Below are 14,560 nucleotides of genomic sequence, written 5' to 3'. Positions count from 1 at the left end.
TGTAAGGAAAATATGTACATACGTGAAATATACTTCTGGAGTGTACTGGTTTCTCACTGAAAGTGAATAAATAATACGTGCATTACAACGATTATATTAGCGCTTTGAAAGTGTTACAATGCTTGAGAACTATTTTTTATATCAACAATTTGACACCCTTTGAAATCTGGTGAGCAGAAAGCGATAGGTATGTTCTAAAAAATCAATCTTTATTTCATTTCGGATGACAAGGAAAGAAAGCAGATAGCAGCGCGATAACAGCCTGCGGATCACTATGAGCACAACCTCCGTTTAAAAGCACACAAATTTAGCCAGACACGATAGCCAAAACAAATGTTTTCAAAACAGAAACCACTTAATCTAAACTTCATGAATACTTGCACGAAATATTCACCAAATTACTATAACGGAGATTCATGCCATGGCTGTTACGAGATTACTACGTAAAAATTATAAACTAAAATCATTTGGCATTTCTTATATCATTTACGGGCATAACACTGATAACAGGAACAATATCACTGAGATAACGAAGACAAAAACAAAAGCCCAAATTACTGTAACAGACCATTCCGTCACATAGGAAATCCGGATAGAAATCCCCTGAGAACCTCCGAAGTGATGGATTAGAATAGTTACACTGTGAATTACGGCGTAATTATTACGCCGTTGATAAAGATAAATTATCAATATTCACCCAGGAACTATTTTGATGGAAGTAAACTTTACGAAAATTCCGGCTACGCTCGATTTTTTGAGGGGAAGATGAACGGGCTCTTGGTAGAATCGTGGAAACCGGTATCGAGATTCTCTTTATTCTTTCCAATATTAATAACATGAATGATCAAGCTGGGCAGAAAGAGGATGGCAACAAGACAATAGAAGACCGATGCAATCGAACGAAGATGTGCCGTGTGCCGAAATCCCTCGACGGAGATGGCGTACGGAGTTTTAAATATCTCCCCCTTTTTATCCTCTCGTCCTTCCTTATCGCGGGCCTCCGTGTATTTTTTCTCTGCTCGTATAACACAGAACACCAGCATGGCGATGGCGGCTGCCAAGGCCAAAAAGGACAAAATGGTCCCGATGATAAACAAACGGTGACGGGTGGCTGGAGCAATCTTGTTCCGTCCAGCAAGAAACGTGATGTATCCTGCGATAATGAAAAGAAGTCCGCAAAATACTCCAATGATTTCCAAAGGATAGGAGAGCGTTTCATGATAAAAAATTCCGATCGCTGCAAAAATTAACAATGAGATGGATGTGAAATGATAATAATCGATTTCTAGTACTGTAACGGTAACCTTTTGATTAACGAATTCAGTAGGTAAGTATAATTTAGGTAACAGACTGTACGAGAAACGTTCGTATTAGTTACTTAAATTTGGTTTTAATCGGAATCAACAAATAAGTACCCAGTCAGTTAAATACGGTATTTATTTCTCTACTTCATAACTACCTAATAGTCTACCGAGCTCTTCCAAAAACAAATTCAGGTTTATACCAGATGCGATCAAAACAATCGTTCTACGAAGGCTTCACACTTATTATTAAATTCACATTCATAGCTCTTTTACGAGTGATTTCATTTAACCGATAACGGTCCTCAGACTCTGTCCATTTACTCCAAGACTTCAATTCTAAGAAGCCAAAAAAGCAAAACAAAAATAAGTGTAGCATTCACTAATCCCTAATCATGACAGCTTGATAAGAATGATGATAAACTGTCAAAACACATCTATAAAGGCTGAAGTGTTCTAACCTTAAGCAGCAAGTTACAAGTACAAGTACAGTACAGTTAAACAGTATGCAAGCCTGTAAGCAGACTATGCAGCGGTAGTTTACTTACCGAAAATAGGCAAAAGTCAAAACACTGATAAGGTGATAAGGAGGAAGTTAAATACAAAGTGATAATTGTAAAGAATTTCTCAGCACTTTCACTTGTGTCGATAATTACTTCCTTTGATCATGATGAAAAACATGTACTTGTATTTTTGCTCTTTCACTTTCGCATACTAACCAGAAAATTCAATGGCCATCACAGCCAATCCGAAGAAAATCTGAAGAAATCCTAAGATATACAAGTATCTTGTTCGGAAGTAATACAACCGCACGGATCCAGAAGCGGGCTGCCCAGGTAAATCATCATTCTCCATGATCGTCAGTTTCTGCATCTTCTCCATTCTAATGATAATTAATATTGCCCAAGGAAGGTTTGATATTTAGAGTTTTCAAAACCAGGCGGAACTTTCAAGACTTATTAGTGCTTGTAGATAAACATGGTGTATGTGTCATTGGCAGAATACAGACAATAGACATTAGCCAGCGAGAAACGATTGTCCAAATCCATACGAAAGGCGTCGGACTTACCAGTTAGCTTGCATCAGAAACCTCATGAAAACTTCGCAGCATTAAAACAGACGTTTGTCGATAGATCGGATAGAAAATCAGTTTACATAAATGTCCAAATCCAAGCGTTTCTACGTAATTAAAATTCCTGTACTGTCTTTGAGTTATTAACAAATGGGCCCATCAAGACAGTAACTGAAATGTGATGGTGATCTACTGATTCAAAACTAAAAGTTCAGACAAAAGAACGTATTTTAAAAAAAGAAAATATACGTACTAACCATCAAATTCGAACATTTTGGTCTATAAGGCTGTCACGGGCGCCCGCCCATGTGCTGCTGAAGGAAGTTACAGTAGTTTTGTTTACATAATTATTATGAAGTATGAAGTACAAGTACAATATGAACTAGGCAGATTTTGGCCTTTGATATTTTAACAATTATACGTAGTTCAACGTACCTGAAAATCATCAAATTATTTTAGCCAAATGCTGTAATTTTTATTTATCATTTATTGCACCAAAATTTGACTTTTCAGGTGACGTTTGAACTTGTTCCTGATAAAGAAACGGCTTTCACACCAGTCACAGCACTCCGTCATGGAAGTAGACACGAGAAGTATATCTCGATCTGATTCCGGAATCGCTCAGACTCAGAGTGCTTCCAACCACTTTGAAGAATCGTCGGATGATGTGCGATTGATCTCAGAGCACAATCAGGGTTATCATACGAAAATTTTGTCCCATACTGGCGTCAAGCGTAAATTCGATGCTCCCAATGATCGCTTCAATTTGGCATTTCTATTCATGGTGCTCCTCGGGATGAGTGCATCATATGCATGGTTTTTCTTCGTTACTGCCTCGGATTACTTCAAGTATGCATTTCGGAATGTCACTAATCCTACCGTTCCCACTGCGTTACAGAACAGCTTTGAGAGTTCGTTGGCGTTCGGAGGAACTGCGGTCGGGTTGATCGGTAAGTAGCAGAAAAATGCATGTTCACGTGGGATTTGCAAACTAGAAACCAGAATTAACCAGGTACCACACAGACCACAGTTATGATTTGGCGATTCCAGAAATTCAAACGCTGTACAATTTCTTTAATTTAATTTTTTAGTTTATTTGTTATCAGCATGACTGTGTGATCTTGATCCGTCTGCACAAACTGTAATATCCTTCTGTAACAGAACCGGAAGCTTGCAGACATTGCGTTCTTTTAACTGCTTTAAAAAATACTTTCGTCATGGATTGTGACCCGATTGTCTTTTCTTCTGCTTTATAGCTGTCTTCGCGAATACAATTTTGACTCGCTACGTATCGTTCCAAAAGCGAATCGTATTTGGACTAACGATGACGATGCTTGTGTTTATTATAACCGCCATCCTTGCCGAAGTGGACACGGATCCTTGGCAGAAGGGATTTTTTGGCGTGACAATGCTGAATATCGTCATAATTAGTTTCTCCAGCAATCTGGTGATGGGTGCTTTATTTGGCGTACAAGGATGCCTTCCTTCGCGGTTTGCCACTGCTATCATGGTGGGACAGACATTTGCCGGTATCATCGCGGCCATTGCCATGATCATTTCGGTACTAGGAGGTAGCGGGAGCGCTGGAGAGGATCGAATTAAAACCGAAGCCTGCGGATATTTCGCTTCGGCAGCCGTGATGTCGATGATCGCCATTGTTGGGTTTTTTGTTTTCCTCAGGCTGGAGTTTGTTAAGTTTTTTATGTTTCCACCCCCGGATGAACTTGTCGTAACGGTAAAAGTCGATAGCTCGCACTTCGTACTGATATAGAAACCTGTTAAAACAAAAGGAACACATTGACATGGCAGTTTTATTAACGGTTTATTTATTGTTAGTTTCACTTTCGGTTAGTTTAACGTTTACGATGCCGACTTAGGGCAACAAGGAATGTCGAGCGCATTATTTACTTGGTCTAAGCCGGCTTTCGAAGTCATTTTATAGGTTTTCGTTATGTCCGTGGAATTTTTGTTTAGATTTGTACTGTTCATGACGCAATATTTCTGAACTCTGCTCATTGCCCTTAGGATGTAGTGGTGACGCCGATCTCTCACGAAGAAAGCGTCACAATAACTAAAGAGCCATTCAGTATTAGTTTGGTATCTGCTCGAATCTGGAAGCACGGATTGGTATTAATTTTGAATTTTACGGTATCACTGGCCCTATTTCCAGCCGTCGCTACCGCAGTTAAATCCATGCATAGTTCGGACGGGTCACTTATAAATAATCAGCTGTTCCTGCCGGTTGCGTGCTTCCTGGTGGTCAACAGCGCCGACACTGCTGGTCGTCTAGCGCACGGTTTTCTGCAGTGGCCCAATCCGGATCAAGGTGTACTCACCATTGTGCTGGCGGTGTTGCGTTTCGGATTTATTCCTTTGCTCATGTTGTGCAATGCCCAGCCACGATCTCACTTGCCGGTGGTGTTTGGCGATGCGGCATATATTATCATCATCGCCGGGATGATATTCACCAATGGCTATTTGGGAAATCTGGGCATGATGTATGGTCCCAAGTTGGTGCCGGCGCATTTTGCGGAGACTACCGGGGCGATGATGGGATTCTGTCTGGGTGTGGGATTGTTCCTGGGGGCGGCAGCATCGTTCGCTGTCACTGCGTTGCTGTGATAAACTAAATTATGGATCAAATTCTCGGTGAAAAATCAAAATTCTCAAATGAGAGGATGTTTAAAATTTTTAGTTTGCGTTGGAGATTACTGTTCACCGGTTATAGTACAGTATTAGTTTGCGTTGATGGCTGTTTTTAATTTTATGGTTGATTATTCATGGTTGGTTAATACTGAGTTTTTCAGTTTTGTATCTGCTCTAGTTTGCTCAACGTCAGCTTGCTCTTGCGGCCTTGCCGATGTTGTATCATCCAGGCGTTCGTAGAGCACGTGGATAAGCACGAGGCAGTCTAGAGTACACAGACAAAGTGGTGTTTAAAGTATGAGTTACCGTGAGAGCTTCTCTGAAGTCAAAATATCTCAAACTCGTAATTCGTATTGCCAATTCTGTTTTCATTTGAAAAGCCGCAGGCTCGCAGAATCAGCAAGCAGTACTTCACTAGAAGTTTACTAGCGACAAAAGTTCGTTTCTGCGGTCTTTTAGTCCATACGAGTATCTGTACAAGTTCATGAACGGCTGTGGGATTCTGACAGTGAGATTTATTAGTAGTAGTACATGTTGAATACATGCGATATTTTTTTCCGAGACCAGTCTCTCTAAAGATATGCCGGATTACGAGGACACTTGTGTACTAACGAATGGCAGCCTTAGTGAGACGTGGAAGCAGTTGAAAGCGAATGCGAATGACGTACTCTGTATGTGAAATATTCGGGAAGAGCACGGAGCATTGGGTGAAAAAGGGGATAGAAACAACTGCTAAGCGGTATACGGGTACGGGAGATGCTTGTGGATCTGCAGCGGCAAGTATGACTTTCGTGTTCTTTTGCGTTCTATCATTGCTCGTAATTGTTTACTCTAATAAGTTATAAACAATAGCCGCCTAATTTTTGAGGGTGCTTTAATGCGTATAAATTATTTTAAGGAACTGCGTACGGTGCACTCGAGGCTGCGCAGAAGTGTGTCCAAGAAATCCAAAGTGTTCGAGAGGGATACCGCATGTAAAGAACTCTTTCCTCTAATATTAGTTTTGCAGGATACGGTGTCTTCATGCTATTAAAAAAGCAGTTAGTACTTCTTGGACTGACCAGTATGAAATATTAGCCATTTAATGTCTTATTACTTGTCAATTAATTTTCTGTTCGCACAGCGCACAGTACTCGTGTAGCAGATCTGTGGTCACCCCCTCTTCTTTTAAATAAAAAGACTTTCCCTTAGGCTGTAGTCACCCCCTTTGAAAATTGCCACTACTCGGTCATTTCTTATAAGACGTTGATGCTAATTGTATATATATACATATATATAAGTTGACCTTTTAGCCAACTTACGTGAGGTTGTATACTACCGGAAAGGTACAAAAGGTGCCGGCGACCACTGAGTGCTAAATATTAGTGCGGAAAGAGGGGCAGCTTATGACTCAGCACTGCCAGCGAAACCCTTGGTACCACCTCTGTCAGCACCACTGATTAAGAAAGTGTACATGTGGAGATCAACCGGAAGCAAGGACATCGGAATGTTTTTCCGCGCGTGCAGACCCGCAAAGGGATACTAATTGTGGACGTTTCGCGATCGCATTCGCTGCGGTACTCCTAATTCAGCAAATAAAACCTTGAAGATGCTAAGTCTAATGTAAAAAAATGAGGCCACATCTTACCATTAGCGACGCATTAAACGTCAATAAGCCTCGCTTGCCGCCTTTCCCTGGTCGTGGTGAGAGGAATAAAACTGAAAAAGAACCGCTGGTGGCACAATTATTAGAATAAATTGAAAAGCGGTGGCTCTAGCCAAAAGGCCGTGTGGTTAGGACTAACAAGGACTCAGTGAGGAGCCAGTAAGGAGTGATAATAGTTAATGGGGTGTTTATTTTATTAAAAAAGCTTAAGGCCTAGGGTGAAAATAGTCAAAAGGGGCTGCAAGGAGTGGCAGTAGCCATTTCCAGTTTTAAAATTGAAAAGCACATGAAATCTTTGTTTTTCTCGAGATGAAAAGGTAAAATACGTACTGTACTCACAAACGTATCCTTTTTCTGCGTATAAAATGTATTGATTCACTTAAAGCTTGACCATGCACTCTCAGTGTTCATGCACTCTCAGGGATCAAGCATGCACTCTCAGGGATCAAGCAAATCAACAGAAGTTGATTGATAAACTGTACAAAATTGATGTTATTTAAGTATTTGCAAACGGTGGTGATATTAAAAAGTTTTAATAATCACATTTTGTCATGGCAAAGCCCAAGTGGAGTCGGTTACGTGAAGTACTAACACAGTAACTGTGTGATCAACCGGAAGTGATGCTATTGAGCAATAGTATCTGCTGGTTCTCTTAAAGCTTGGTGTCGGGAAGATGTTTTCCTGGAGGTTCGTAGTGCACTCGCGGACGAGTACCTTTGAGAGTGGGGATGACATGATCTGGGCAGTACTGCACTGTATTACGTCATCTTCGTACAGCTAGTTGGCTTTGTTGTGCGTGCACGGTGCAGCTACGGTGTAGCTGGCACGCGTCCATTGGGTGAATGGGCAAATGCAGCGGTGATTCTGGTCTACAGAATCAGTCTTGACCAGTCTTGATTCTAGCTTGGTTCTAGATTCTGCGCGCATATTCCATCTTGAATCTAGTTCTGAGTATCCGGGTGTCAGTGTGACCTTCGTTAGGGAGCTAGAGATAGTTCTTTAGCGGAAGTCGTGTGGATCAGCCAGACCATCGGCTGATCGGGATCCCTGTGTGTTCGTGTGTGTGGTGTTGCGGGTTTGGTCGCGATCGTGTTGTTGGTAATATTAATAAGAGCTTATTAATATTTCCGTGTATCTTCCACAAGTCAGTCCAGATTCTACTCTGCTGACGTGAGTCAGGTTGGTCGTGTATGCAATATTGTGAGTACAAGTATTGCAGAGCATGTCAACGTATTGGACCGTAAGTGAGTGCTTCGAGTGCACAGTATTCGTTTAAAAATCCTCCCAACCGCCACGAAAGGGTAGTGCGAGGCGTTAGATTTCGACAGTTTGTTACGAGTATACAGCACTTCTATTGAAAGTATTTTGAAACTCAAAATCCAAAAATGGCTTCTGATATCAAATAGGTTATGATCCGAAAACGTTTCAGCAATTTCACATATGTTGCATTGTTGCACTGTTTTCGTTGAGTGCCGCATGCAACTGTTAGCAGTTAGCCTGTGTTAAGTCCCAGGATTGTCATCTGCTGCGAATTCAAAAATTGTGTTGGTGTCGGTGAGCAGTGAGGAAACAGAGCTTCCTGTGAGAGCTGCAGCTTAGTTTAGAACTTTAGGTGTACAGTATAAGTATAGCCCACTAAAATGAGCACGGGCAATGGGTCCCGTTCTACAGGCGAAAGATCTCGGTTACTGGATCGTAGTGATGACAGCGTCGACGCGGAATACAACGGAGATTATGAGGAAAAAGCTGTGGACGAGACCATAAGTCCGTTAGCGCCTCGAGATCGATGGAATTTTGCGTTCGTTTTAATGATATTGCTCGGCATGAGCACGGGATATGCATGGCACTTTTTTGTTGCTGCAGCTGATTATTTTCGGTATTCCTTTCGCAACGTTACCAATCCGGAGCGACCAACAACATTGCAGAATGTATTCGAGAGCACACTGGCGCTAATATCCTCCGGCGTAGGTCTCCTAGGTGCGATTCCTTCTATCCGCAAAAACATATAATGCACATATCGACTTCAGCATACGAGCGTAGTCGTACCAAAGACAGTGTTGAAAATTGATTTTTCTTTCGTTTTATTAGAAATTACTTTTGAAGTGTACTTTAACTATTCCGAACGAAAAATGAGCAAAATTTATAATCAAATTTTAAAAAAATGATAATTACTTGAATCTTACAGTCTTACTTCATATAAGTACAATCTGTACGTAGTACGTACTTGGTGCTTAACAGCTTGTATTAAAAATAAATTTTGGTCGCTTTAGTTTACACCTGACCGAATTTTTACTTTTGGAAAATTTGACGGTGCCTTACCATTATCACTGATGTTGTTTAGGTTTTTCCTTTGGGTTTCTGTTTTTTTTTTAAAAAGTCAGCTGACGGCTTATGGTTTGTGAATGCTACTGTAGGCATCGCCGTCAATACAGTGTTAACTCGTTATGTCTTATCAAAAATCCGCATCCTATCCGGATTGATCGCCGTTGTAACGATCTTCATCGCCACTGCCGTGTTGGCCAAAGTAGACACGGACACATGGCAGCATGGGTTTTTTGGAGTGACCATCCTGAATATTGTCTTGATTCGATTCTCCAGCAATCTGACATTGGGCGGCTTGTATGGCATTCAAGGCTGCTTACCGTTCCGATTCGCCACGGCTCTCATGGTGGGACAAGCCACTGCGGGAATATTTGCTGCATTAGCTGAAATCGTTTCCGTGGTGGCGGGTAATGGAGTGGCTGGAAAAGATGCCATTAAAACGGAGGCTTGCGGTTATTTTGCCTCGGCGGTGGGAATGTCGTTCCTGGCGGTAATTGGATTTCTGATACTGCTCCGGCTGCCAGTTATTCAGTTTTATTTATTCCCTTCGTCCACCAATGTTGTGATCAAAGTACGTGCTTCGACCTCAGATTAGCGGTTTTCTAACGTGTTTAGCGGTTATTGTTTCGTCTTGTCTTAGTAATTTTTCGTATAAACCCACCCACCAAAAACACACATACTTCCGCTGCGTTGTGGCGCTACTGGATTATTATCTCGTTTTCAGTTTTTTCTGTTAATGGAATTCGCACGCTTCGCTGTTAGAAATTGCAGTCTTTCGTTATTTTTTTTATTTACTGAGTTCATGTGTCTTCGTTGCATGTTCAGGAAGAATCAAAACCGGATGATGCCCACCCAGCAATTACTGTTACCATAAAGGAAAAATTCAGCTTCCGCATCGTGTTTTCCTGCATTTGGACTCACGCCCTTGTGGCCTTCTCCAATTTCTTCGTAACATTATCCCTGTATCCCGCCGTGGCGACAGCGGTGCGGTCCGTTTCCGCTGCCAGTGGATCCCTCCTAACAAACGGCCTGTTCACCCCGCTCAGCTGCTTCCTCGTGGCCAACACGGCCGATCTGGCCGGACGTCTGGCCCATGGATTCCTTCGTTGGCCGGATCCTCAACAGCGATTCGTGACACTGCTCATTGCACTGTTGCGCTTCGGATTCATCCCGGTGATGCTGTTGTGCAACGCACAGCCCCGGACGCATTTGCCAGTGGTGTTCGGAGATGCGGTGCTGGTGGCGTGTATTGCGCTGATGTTGTTTACCAGCGGATATCTTGGGAACCTGGTGATCATGTACGGACCAAAAATGGTTCCGCCGCAGTTTGCGGAAACTACCGGATCGTTAATGGGGGTGTGTCTGAGCAGTGGTGCGCTGTTGGGCTCGGCGTTGTCTTTCGGCTTCATTGCCGCTTTGTGATTTTGTTCATATGGAACTATGGAGCTTACTGATGGTTTGTTATTCCTTTTTTGCTGTTTTACTATTGACTACGTGGCTCGTGTTGTTTGAAATGTTTAATGTTTATCAGTAAAATTGGATCAATTTTTTTGATGCAAATTCCTTATGTGAAATATCGTTTCGGAATTTTTTTGGCGGCGTGACATGGTGCTACATAGCTTGTAAAAAATAGCCAAACAGGGAAATCGGGTGGTAAAGCTATACAAAACTCCATCCACCCTTTAGCGGTAATCGTGGCTCCTTATGAACGGAGAAAAATTTTCACTTAGACAGTACCGTTCGTCACAGATAACTGCTGGAATGGCTACTGATAGTCCCGACTGCCGAGCACGGCGGAAAGGACATCACCTTACCTTTCTTACTCGCGGCGTGCGTCGGTGTTAAGCTGTGCATAGTAAAGTGCATACTGCATAGTATTGATTCTTAAAATGTCTTATTTTTATTTATTATACAGTTCAATAATACTACTGTAGAGCAGTGGCAGTGGGTGGATTTTTTGTTAATACTAACATCAATTTATAATTCTGGTACGAGTACTGATACCGGTTGCACTGCACTATATATGATCGTTACTACGCACATGTACAATCTGCTTGCTCCCTTCAACGTTTCACCAACCAAAAAGAGTGCGGAGTAATGTTTGCAAATCTTCTTGGGATCGGGGACTTGCAGGCGTCGACACTATTCCGTCGTCCACGAAGGACCAGGCCGTTGTGACCTTTGCCGGTGGTGTTTCGGGTGCGGAAGTTGTGGAACTCGAAAGAGCCGGTGCGATTGTTGTAATTCGGTTGTTTAGATTATATCTACTGAGGATATTTCCAGAATTCCGCTGGATCATTAGACTAAACGTAGCTGTTTGCTGATACGGTTGGCTGACTGAAAACGCGGCATAACGTGGATTTGAACTGGCGAAATTGGACGTCGGTGCACGTTCTATGGCGGCAGGGGCTGGTGGATTTGCTCCTAATTAGTAAAATAGTTGATTGAAAAGAGCACCGTAGAAATGTGTAAAAGCCGCTTTTCTCAATGATACGAGGTAACAAACGTGCAGCCTACCATTAAATTAATAATGCGCAGGATTAACGCTAATACACATTGAAAACACAAATCACGAAAATACACAACTGCATGTTGGTTCCCTTTGCATGCACGTCAAAACTGTCTGTTTATTCCGTTGCATGCACATCAAAATACACGTGTACAGTATACTTTTAACGTAGAGGGAAGCGATGAATTTGCATTTTTTCTGAGGATTTCGTCAGCCATGCACGCTCGCGAACGCAGGGTGAGTGAAGTTAATTACAAGGAAACCAACGCATAGATTATTCGTATCCATGCCAGACACTGACCTGGTGAGGTTGCACTTTGTCCAGGAACTGTAATCGCAGCCGGGCTAGCTAATGCCGCCGCCGGAGCCGGTACAGATGAAGATGGCATGGCAGCTACGGCATTTATAATTTGCCCAGCTGGGGCACCAATCAGTCGGCCTTCAGGTGGCGCAAACTGCACGGACCGTCCATTTGGATGTAAGAGATCGTCCAGAACCCTTCCCCAATTGTCACCTTAGAGAAAAACGTCGTTCTGTTGGCAGTGATATTGTCTTACCAAAACATGCTGATATGTCAACGAAATTATCTGATCTAAACGTAATTAGCTGGCCTAAACGGAGCCGCGCATTAGGTGCATGAATTCATTCATTCGACTATGCGGCTCAAATTTGGTATACTTCTAGTGCCGGTAATTATTCATTAGCAAACGGAAGTTACGAATGAACACCAAACATGATAGCATTTGCCATTAGATACCAAACATATTGCATTGGCTAACCATTAAAATTATTTACATTAACAGTTCCGTACATACTCGTACGGCACTACGTACGTGTAGTCCCATATGTTATGCTCTTGTTTTGCTTTCATTACCGGTATAACAAAAATTTTCCTTTCCCCTGCACTATGCAAGATCGTCTGCTGTTCTCTGTTTACGAGTATTAACTCTTCTTATATTATATTTATATTGACACAGTCTACAATACCGGGACCAAATTGTTCCTGAACTCATTGTTAACCATGGGGCGTAGCTACCTGAATTCGCAGCTGGCGCATTTACATTCTGACGATGTGTGGCTCGCAGTGGAAGTCCTTTGTCCTGCAGGGAACGGAGTTGGCCTGCATTTGCTCTAGGCCGAAGCCCACCGTTTGTATTACGGTTTGCTTGGCTATTCTGGATTGCGAGGCACTGTGAGCTAAACAGCAGAACAAATAACCTGACCACCATCAACCGCTTCTTGTCGAGGTGCAGCGTCGCATTATTACCACCGGTACAGGCAACTTCAAGTAAAAAACTACACAGTGCACACCAAGCCATGTTTACTTGAAGGAGGAACTAAATTAGTAGGTACTTTTGGCATTGGTACAATATTTTATGGTACACAAAAATATACCGGTACTTCATGCAACACAAATTAGCTAGCCTGTTTTATCGTTGTACTCATACAAGTATTTATGAGGAAGTTGCGCGAGTTTGAACAATACAGACACAGCTAGAAAAGCATGCTTAATTCGCATGGTTTGAAGACCTGATACGATTAGTTAGTTCTTACAGGTTTCTTAACAGTTATGTCACCAAGCACATGGTGTACTATATATATATATATACATATTTAAGAACTTCCAAGATAAAAGAACGGCAAGTACCTATACGGCCGGGTGTGGCTTACATAACCGCCATACACACAAGTACATCATTTAACTAATTACAACCGATATTTGCTACCATCCGAAAAGTGTTTGCAGTAATGTTTGCAGATCTTCCTGGGATGGCACTGGTGTCGCTCCAGTAAGTACGTCTGATACCGTTACTGATAAGAAGTTTCGGACATCTGCAGTTGCGACAGTAATGGGCTCCACTTCCGAGGGCAGAGTTGTAGATGTTACTGGATAGACAACTGTGTACGCATCTTTCTTCTTGGTACGTACAAAATTCTTGGGTACTAACAAATTCAGTGTGCCTGTTGGTTGGTAAGGATTACTGACAGAGAATGCGGCATAACGCGCATTGCCGCTAGAACCGGTGAAAGCTGATCCGCGCAGTGCCGAGGAGATGAGCCATTTGTCATCTACAGGAGAAAGGTTGCTTAGGGCGCAACTTACAAGTAGATTAGCTAAAAGCGACACTGGCTAACCAGACCGCTTAAATGGAATCGCATGAAATGACCACAAATATTCCTGGCGCACCTGAATTTGGCTCGTCCACAGCGATCGCTGCAGCGGGTGCTACAATTCCCGTAACCGGCTTCTGCTGACGCAAGCCAAAAGCGTTGGCTGGCGACGACGGAATGAGTAATTGGGACTGAAGTTGCACCGGGCCGAACTGCACGGATCGACCGTTAGGATGGTACAGTACGCCTACATTTGGATGGTCAAAGTGGGCTAAAAATTTGAAAAATTTGGGCATGGAGCATTTTACTTTCGAGTCCTTTACACCTCTATACAGGAGTTACTGCGTTGTCGTTGATACTTATTATGCTTCCCTCCAGTAAAAAATTATTTCACATTGCAGTCTATACAATCGTGAGAATCACAGGAAACAATTGCACATGCTTGCTGTTTATAAGATCCTTAAATTGTCCGAGATAAGACACCTAATTTCAACTTACAGGACAATGAAGGTGAATTTGGCGCATTTTCGCTTTGGCGGTGGGTTTCTCTCAATGACAGCCTTCTCGGTGCGGGCCAGATAGCAAACGTCGAACTGCGAACTTGCGGAAATACATTTACGAAAGCACTTGCGCTGTTGTTAAAAGTTGCTATTACCCAAATCAAGAAAAAAACAGAGCTAAGGCATCTCGTTAAAAAATCGGCTACACATAGCTGCTGAAGCAAAGCATTGCCGTAAACATGATGCCGATCAAAATGATGCATGTCCGACTACACGGAAACTAGAGTACGGATTGGAATAAAAATGTTTTATTCCCTTCGGCACTACCAGATCACACAACATTTGGGAAATTCAAGGTGATTACAATTTACAGCCGGCTCTGAACCTAAGCAGAGCTTGCAGCGAATATTGCGCCATAAAAATTAATGATGCTTTCTGCTCTTTCTTGAACGT

The 14,560-nt window shown here is 42.4% G+C and overlaps 4 protein-coding genes and 1 long non-coding RNA gene across 11 annotated transcripts; 2 read left to right on the top strand and 3 right to left on the bottom strand.

Annotated features, from left to right (window-relative positions):
* Positions 1 to 192: 192 nt before the first annotated feature.
* LOC129581282 (uncharacterized) lies at positions 193 to 2,651 on the bottom strand. Its single transcript, XM_055472268.1, has 3 exons — positions 2,371 to 2,651; positions 2,021 to 2,184; positions 193 to 1,237 (listed from the first exon to the last, which is right to left on the bottom strand). Exons 2-3 carry the CDS (start codon positions 2,181 to 2,183, stop codon positions 741 to 743), a joined length of 660 nt encoding a protein of 219 aa, XP_055328243.1. The 5' UTR covers position 2,184; positions 2,371 to 2,651; the 3' UTR covers positions 193 to 740.
* LOC129581280 (equilibrative nucleoside transporter 3-like) lies at positions 1,868 to 4,388 on the top strand. The gene is made up of 3 exons (XM_055472265.1): positions 1,868 to 2,137; positions 2,887 to 3,323; positions 3,630 to 4,388. The coding sequence occupies exons 2-3, from the start codon at positions 2,948 to 2,950 to the stop codon at positions 4,142 to 4,144; spliced, it is 891 nt and encodes a 296-aa protein (XP_055328240.1). The 5' UTR covers positions 1,868 to 2,137; positions 2,887 to 2,947; the 3' UTR covers positions 4,145 to 4,388.
* On the bottom strand, positions 3,470 to 7,186 carry LOC129581283 (uncharacterized). Of its 2 annotated transcripts, none has more exons than XR_008689479.1 (4): positions 7,004 to 7,186; positions 6,647 to 6,717; positions 4,710 to 6,581; positions 3,470 to 4,148 (listed from the first exon to the last, which is right to left on the bottom strand). It is a non-coding gene; the product is annotated as an uncharacterized LOC129581283 (long non-coding RNA). The 2 variants fall into 2 exon arrangements; XR_008689480.1 differs by having other exon boundaries at positions 6,321 to 6,581.
* On the top strand, positions 5,000 to 10,579 carry LOC129581278 (equilibrative nucleoside transporter 3-like). Of its 4 annotated transcripts, none has more exons than XM_055472263.1 (5): positions 5,000 to 5,799; positions 5,918 to 5,993; positions 8,528 to 8,641; positions 9,079 to 9,557; positions 9,812 to 10,579. In XM_055472263.1, the coding sequence occupies exons 1-5, from the start codon at positions 5,776 to 5,778 to the stop codon at positions 10,406 to 10,408; spliced, it is 1,290 nt and encodes a 429-aa protein (XP_055328238.1). In that variant the 5' UTR covers positions 5,000 to 5,775; the 3' UTR covers positions 10,409 to 10,579. The 4 variants fall into 4 exon arrangements, with proteins under 4 accessions (XP_055328238.1, XP_055328236.1, XP_055328237.1 ...); XM_055472261.1 differs by having other exon boundaries at positions 8,336 to 8,641; XM_055472262.1 differs by lacking the exon at positions 5,918 to 5,993.
* Positions 10,580 to 10,940: 361 nt separating this feature from the next.
* Positions 10,941 to 14,423, bottom strand: LOC129581317 (uncharacterized). 3 transcript variants are annotated; one of them, XM_055472311.1, is made up of 6 exons: positions 14,106 to 14,423; positions 13,684 to 13,878; positions 13,223 to 13,565; positions 12,532 to 12,692; positions 11,797 to 12,009; positions 10,941 to 11,410 (listed from the first exon to the last, which is right to left on the bottom strand). In XM_055472311.1, exons 1-6 carry the CDS (start codon positions 14,368 to 14,370, stop codon positions 11,058 to 11,060), a joined length of 1,530 nt encoding a protein of 509 aa, XP_055328286.1. In that variant the 5' UTR covers positions 14,371 to 14,423; the 3' UTR covers positions 10,941 to 11,057. The 3 variants fall into 3 exon arrangements, with proteins under 3 accessions (XP_055328286.1, XP_055328288.1, XP_055328287.1); XM_055472313.1 differs by having other exon boundaries at positions 13,684 to 13,819; XM_055472312.1 differs by lacking the exon at positions 14,106 to 14,423 and having other exon boundaries at positions 13,684 to 13,915.
* Positions 14,424 to 14,560: the final 137 nt, after the last annotated feature.

The sequence above is a fragment of the Paramacrobiotus metropolitanus genome, unplaced genomic scaffold, assembly GCF_019649055.1.
Source record: "Paramacrobiotus metropolitanus isolate TYO unplaced genomic scaffold, Prichtersi_v1.0 Parri_scaffold0000005, whole genome shotgun sequence".
Classification (NCBI taxonomy): Eukaryota; Metazoa; Tardigrada; class Eutardigrada; order Parachela; family Macrobiotidae; genus Paramacrobiotus; species Paramacrobiotus metropolitanus.
This window is presented reverse-complemented; position numbering and strand designations above follow the sequence as displayed.

Excerpts from the sequence above, each read along its gene's own strand:
- LOC129581280 (XM_055472265.1), top strand. The coding sequence starts at position 2,948 with ATGGAAGTAGACACGAGAAGTATATCTCGATCTGATTCCGGAATCGCT. Across the intron at positions 3,324-3,629 it reads AACTGCGGTCGGGTTGATCG|CTGTCTTCGCGAATACAATT; the intron begins GTAAGTAGCAGA and ends TCTGCTTTATAG.
- LOC129581282 (XM_055472268.1), bottom strand. The coding sequence starts at position 2,183 with ATGGAGAAGATGCAGAAACTGACGATCATGGAGAATGATGATTTACCT. Across the intron at positions 1,238-2,020 it reads GATGGCCATTGAATTTTCTG|CGATCGGAATTTTTTATCAT; the intron begins GTTAGTATGCGA and ends TAATTTTTGCAG.
- LOC129581278 (XM_055472261.1), top strand. The coding sequence starts at position 5,776 with ATGCTTGTGGATCTGCAGCGGCAA. Across the intron at positions 5,800-5,917 it reads TTGTGGATCTGCAGCGGCAA|GAACTGCGTACGGTGCACTC; the intron begins GTATGACTTTCG and ends AATTATTTTAAG. Across the intron at positions 8,642-9,078 it reads CTCCGGCGTAGGTCTCCTAG|GCATCGCCGTCAATACAGTG; the intron begins GTGCGATTCCTT and ends ATGCTACTGTAG.
- LOC129581317 (XM_055472311.1), bottom strand. The coding sequence starts at position 14,370 with ATGCATCATTTTGATCGGCATCATGTTTACGGCAATGCTTTGCTTCAG. Across the intron at positions 13,879-14,105 it reads AAATTCACCTTCATTGTCCT|CCCACTTTGACCATCCAAAT; the intron begins GTAAGTTGAAAT and ends TCAAATTTTTAG. Across the intron at positions 12,010-12,531 it reads TGCGCCAGCTGCGAATTCAG|GTGACAATTGGGGAAGGGTT; the intron begins GTAGCTACGCCC and ends TTTTTCTCTAAG.